The sequence below is a fragment of the Periophthalmus magnuspinnatus genome, chromosome 21 (genome assembly GCF_009829125.3).
Source record: "Periophthalmus magnuspinnatus isolate fPerMag1 chromosome 21, fPerMag1.2.pri, whole genome shotgun sequence".
NCBI lineage: Eukaryota > Metazoa > Chordata > Actinopteri > Gobiiformes > Gobiidae > Periophthalmus > Periophthalmus magnuspinnatus.
This window is the reverse complement of record NC_047146.1, coordinates 644,396-650,395: the sequence shown is the minus strand read 5'-3', so window position 1 is coordinate 650,395 and position 6,000 is coordinate 644,396. Positions and strand designations below refer to the sequence as shown.

General features: G+C 40.8%; 1 protein-coding gene across 4 annotated transcripts in view; it reads left to right on the top strand.

Moving 5' to 3' along the window:
* Window positions 1-3,099: 3,099 nt before the first annotated feature.
* Window positions 3,100-6,000, top strand: part of LOC117389047 (NLR family CARD domain-containing protein 3-like) — a 31,045-nt gene continuing 28,144 nt past the window's right edge. For 2 of the 4 annotated variants that reach the window (XM_055230590.1, XM_055230591.1), the window contains exon 1: window positions 4,076-4,160. Coding sequence is in view for 1 of the 4 variants with exons in the window: in XM_033986614.2 (XP_033842505.1) it covers window positions 4,036-4,160 (125 nt within the window). In the remaining 3 variants the exon portion in view is untranslated. Of the gene's footprint in view, window positions 3,169-4,025; window positions 4,161-6,000 lie in introns of those variants that run through there. The other 2 variants (XM_033986614.2, XM_055230592.1) reach the window with 2 other exon arrangements.

Below are 6,000 nucleotides of genomic sequence, written 5' to 3'. Positions count from 1 at the left end.
ATTAAGGCAGTTCTGAAGGTGAAAGGTCAAACACCGTATTAGTCTGGTGTTCATAATTATCCTTCAGGTGAGTGTGTGTGTGTATGTGTGTGTATGTATATATGTATATATATATATATATATATATATATATACACTATATTCAAAATTAAAACTAGATTTTGTCAGTTAGAACGCCCTGCTATAAAAGTACTCTGAAAAGTAACATTTCTTTAAAAGTTACTCGAGTAAATATAATGAATTGCTGTTGCTATGGATACGGGAGTAATGGTGGATGTGTTAGTGATGGGCAGATGATACTTCAGTGTATCACACTTTTCCCCTTGTGTGTCCAGTCTCACGCTGTGTTAAGTGCACGGGTTCTATCTAGTGGTTTAAAAAATGTACTGCAGTCATACTACAAAAGAAACACATTATAATGAGTTTTAATAACTAAGTGCAAGATAGTACTTTTTCCATGTGAAAATAACAGTTGGGCCTATGTTCAATAATTTATGTGAAATTAGAATATTCTTGTGATGATTAATTGTGTGTCATATGAGTTTAAACATTTTACACATTCTGCGTATAACATTTGAGTGTTTGTCTTTTTTTTTTTTTTTTTGGGGGGGGGGGGGGGGATTTCAAACATTTTTATTAAGAAAGAGGTTTTTGAAGCATGTTTAGGCTCAAACGTTTTCTCCAGCTTTAGAGAAATTTCGTTCACAAGGACCTGATGAGGCAGGAGTACACACATTTTAGTAGGTCTTTTTTTTTTTGAGAATTCCAATATTCCAGTGGGTCTTCAGTTTTGGGAATGTTTGCTCCTGACAGGAATCTTTAAACTTCTATTATAGCATCAGCCATAAAACGTGCGTTTCTTCTGCTCTGAGACACCTCCATGTCTAGTTGTTGCCACAGGTCGTCTACAAAACATGACATGATTTGCATAAAATGTAAATCGTAAATATCAACAAATACATTTTGAATAAATAAATACATACCTGGACTAGAAGATGCAAATGAGACGAGGGGCCGGGCTGATCTTCTGTGGTGTTGAAAACAGCTCAGAAGTTCTCATCTCGGCAGCACATTCAGATTTTAGTCACTTCACTGCTTCTTTTATCTTGTTCCCATTTAAAAAACCAAGCGCTTTGTATCACGGGTCCAACAAGGTCACCTGAGAGAGACGACCAGAAGATTCATAACTGTTTAAGGTTTCCATGACTCTTTTGTCCAGTTCCTGACAGTTATTTTCCAACCGATGTTTGCAAACTTGGGGCACATTTTTGCATTGTACGGTGAAGCATTTTCATCATTCGTATTGTTTTGCTTCCACTCACTTCTCCTCTGAAAGCTCCACAGTAGCAGAATTAAAAGCAACAAGCACAACCAGGACTTCTGCAGTGACATCGTGCTCCTCATCAGTAAGTGCAGGCGTCGGTGTTTTTAAGGATGCCAGACTCACCTAAACAGGCTCTTTTTGGCTTGTGCTGTTCCCACGTGTTGGAACTTCATTTATGAGCTTCAAAAGTCTTTCCATTTGCTGTTGCACTTGACACAGCTTTTCCTTGGGGACAGTGCTGGAACGAAAATAGGTGACAGTTTTTTTGGTTTTCTTTTGGATATCAGTTAGGTCTGACACTTGATCGCAAGATTTCTAAACTATCAAATTTAAAGTGTGTGTGATGCAAGGACTATACCTGATTTTTAATAGTCTCGCTGTTGCTGTCATATTTGCACCAGCATCAGTCACAAAGCGTGCCTTTCCTGCAATGGCCCAGCTGTCAATCAGATGTTGTGTGACCTAAAAAATATATAAATAAATAACAAGTCCTTACACGACACCGACACACACTGTACTGAATATTTTCAATAAACCGACCTCAGCAATATTCTCTGCTGTGTGGCTCTGGGGAAAGTATTTAACTCCCAGCACAGTGGTGCACATTTTATTTTCAGTATCAACAAAGTGTTCAGTCACAGTCGAGTCCATGTTTACTGAAGTCCACGTATCAGCTGTGACTGCACTGGAGGAGTGTCGTTTTTCTTTTATGTTCAGGGTTTCTGCTTCATATCTTTTAGATACCATTTCCTTTAGAGCCTGTAAAACAGAAAAAAAGAAAAAGAAATCTTCAAACAATAATAATAATTCAAATGTTAAGTGCAGTTTCTGACACATACAGTACTTCCTGGTTGGTGTTGTGTTTGATCCTCAAGGGTCTGCAGCTTCTCCCCGAATCCCTCGTCCTCAACGATGCTTAAAGGTTGGCAATCTTTTATTAGATTTACAATGCATCGATTTAGGGCCTTTTCTAGAAGCTTGAAGTGAAAAGGAAACATGTTTAATTATAATTGGAGGGTAATAGTAATGTAACTCAGTGACTGATTACAAAATACTAATCCACCAGTGTCCACTCCTGCTGTATTTTGTTCTTTCATGGTGAGCTCTATACTGCTCTATAATGATCTATAATGATCTATAATACTCTATAATACTCTATATTGCTCTGTGATGATCTATAATGAGCAACAATTCACCTGTGGGTCATAAAAATCTAAATAAAAGACTTTGTCTGCCGTGGAAACGGGAGTGGAATAAAATGACCTTAAGGTGTTATTAGATCAAAATGATCCCACACGTGAGTAAACTTTCCTGTGATTTCCAGATGTAGAACTGGCGCCTCAATGACACGTGACACCACGTGATACCACACGTCACAGTCATTGTGTGGGTCACGTGACTTTTCTTAAAGCGACACGCGCAGTGACGCGGCTCAGCGGAGGATTCAGCGCGTGATGAGAGTATCTGTGCTCATTTAGAACATCACGAGTTTAGACCTGGTTCAGTCCTGCTTTAGTCCTGGTTTAGTCCTGGTTTAGTCCTGCTTCAGTCCTGCTTCAGTCCCGGTTCAGTCCTGTTCTAATCCTGGTTTAGTCCTGGTTTAGTCCTGCTTCAGTCCTGGTTTAGTCCTGGTTTAGTCCTGCTTCAGTCCTGGTTCAGTCCACTCAATAAACTCTTCCACTTTTGTCTCCTGCCTCTCCCCACAGACCTGGAGAGTGGCGCCCTCTGCTGGAGCTCAGTGTCACCACACAGAGGGAGGGGCCACTGACGTCACAGGACCGAAAGTGAAAGTTTGAACGAAAGAGCCGTGTGTCTGAGGCCTGTGCGCAGAGGACGGTGACGCAGTGAGTTTTTCTTATGATTAACATTTAAAAGAACAAAACAAACGCTCTTCCCTGGTCCAGCTCTGTGTGGACTGGTTTAGTTTGGACTTAGACCAAACCAGACTTTAGTCCTTCTGTTGGAGAAGGAAAAACTGGGACACGCGGGTTGGAGATGGGTCGTATGAAGAAAAAAAACTGAAAAGAGCGAGTAACATTGTCTATTGTGGACTCACTTTTTGGTCAGTAGATAATCTGAAATCTGAGGAACTTCTGCCTGTGCATTTTTTTACCTTATGCTCATTTTCAAGTCCGATTTTCTGTATTTTAACTAAACAAATGACAATATCTTCCCCTCTTTGGATTTTGGATCAATCTGCTGGGACCAGGGACACGGGGCTCAAAACAGACTTCAGGGTTTCTAGTTTAGTTCTATATGATGTGTTTAGTCCTGATCTGTTCTGTATCTACACTGTTACACAAGTAGATGTTTACACTTTGTGTCGTTAGCCCCTCCCTTCACAATAATCTGATCACAACAGAAGAAGTGTCTTAGACGAGCAGACAAACGTCTTCACTCTTACAACGATCTGTCCAGTTTTGTCTTTCACTCTAGATCAGACCTGGACAACTGAGGATTTACACAGAAAAGTAGAATATTTTTGATAAAAGTTTGAGTGTAATGTCGTTATGTGACCAGTAGAGGGAGACACATTTCACAGTAACTCCACATCTGAGGCCACCACAAAAGTGGTAAATGTTCCACAGTTAAAAGTCAGAACAGGCCAAGTAAATATCACATATGAAATATAAATGAGAGAAATAAATAATAAAAATACATGAAAACATTGTGTTCAAATGGACTGTTCTTCTGATTCCAGCCCCAACAACATGGACCCACCTGGACCTGGCCCCGGGTCTAAACCCAGACCTGCTCCCAGCTCTGTGTCTCTGAAAAGTGACTGCTCCAAAGACCGTCCTCCTGTGTTTAGAGAGGCTCCTCCTGAAGACCAGAGGTAAGACCTGCTTAATCCAGAGCTCAGGACAGGTTCTCAGGACAGCGCCACCTGCTGCTCGTCCTTCATCAGTGCAAATAGTGATCCTGTGTTTGAATGGAGCCACTCTGTGTGAGACTCCCTTCAGTATGTGGTGATGTGGACATACAAGTGCGGACGATACCGTTGTTTCTGTACATGGGAGCGACCAGTGTGGCAGAAAAACTCACTGATGAGATGGAAAACATCTCACACTGGCCACAATCTGCTTCTCTCACTTTGAACACAAACAAAACAGTGGTGATGTATTTTACTATGACACAAAAACAGAAGTCTTCCTTTCCATGTATAAACATAAATAAGAGCCAAATCAAAACAGCAGAGGAATTCAAATATTTAAGAGTTGTTCTGGATCCAATTTTTTGTTTTAAAAAACATGTTAAAAAAGTTTCTAATACTTTAAAATATAATCTGTCTGTGTTTAGACACATTCAACACAAATTTACCATCGATGCTGCAAAAGTGTATCTAGATGCAATGATTATTTCATATATTAATTATTGTATATCTTGTTGGTCTCAAGCAACAACAAAACCTCTAAAGTCCTTATATAATCAGGCTGTTAAGATACTGGACAACAAGCCACTGCCATATCATCATTGTCCAATATTTGCACATCTTAAACTTTGACAAATGTGCGATTTTCAAATGTGCGATTAGTCTTTAAAATCTTAAATAACACAGTGACTCCTCCAATGAAAACATTTGTGCAGCTCTGAACAAACAACCAGGACCTCCAGGTCCACGGGTCACGTGACCGCAGAGCACGTGTGTGTGTGTGTGTGTGTGTATTGATTATATTGTTTACATTTTCAATTCAATTCATTTATTTTTGTGACGCCCAAAATCACAACAACAGTTGTCTCGAAGGGTCATTTTATATTGTATTTCTCACCTGCTCAGGGACGACAGATGGAAACTTCAGCTATAATCTGGTGTAAAGCATCTTTAATGTTTTTGCACATTGTCCCTGTCAAATAAACTAATAAAGAAAAGAAAAAGACGAGTTCAGGTGGGACAGGATCACAGGGTCTTCTACAGATTGTACAGAGGTCTCAGAGAATCAGCTGTTCTGAACCTGCCCTGAATCCACCATCAGAGTGAAACAACTGTCCTACAGGAGATGATGAATTTGACTTTTTTCAAGTGCATTTGACCAAAGATCAGCCTTTCTAACATATTTTCCCAGCAGCACCCATAGTCTTTAGACCTGAGGCTCAAGTGTTTGTCCATCAGACCTGATGATGTAAATTGTCCCAAAGGCAGCTGGTCCCTGCTCAGAGGGACTCTCCTGTTCACTGTCTCTGTGTGTGGACCTCCTGTACACCCTTGTATTCAGCCCCACTGTGGTGCAAATATAAGAAGGCCACACTGCAAAAGCTCAAAGGATCTTCTACTGATGCCCTCAGAATGCTGCTGGAAAAGCCCAGGGCCAGTAGTGCCAGTCTCAATTCAATTCAATTCATTTATTTTTGTAATGCCCAAAATCACAACAACAGTTGTCTCGAAGGGCGTTCATGTTTTGGTTGATGGGGGAAACCGGAGTACCCGGAGGAAACCATCCAGACACGGGGAGAAAACATGAAAAAACTCCACACAGAAAGGCCTGGTGACCCGGGGATCGAACCAACCTTCTTGCTGTGAGACATGAAGTCTCCTGTTGTGTCTGGGGTGAACACTTTTCAGGCTCTCATGACAAACCTGATGTTTACATGTGTGTCCTGAGCGTGTGAACTCTGTGGTGGTGATGCTGGTCCCAGGTTTAGTGCTGTGCAGAACCACTGCTCTTTATGGAAACACT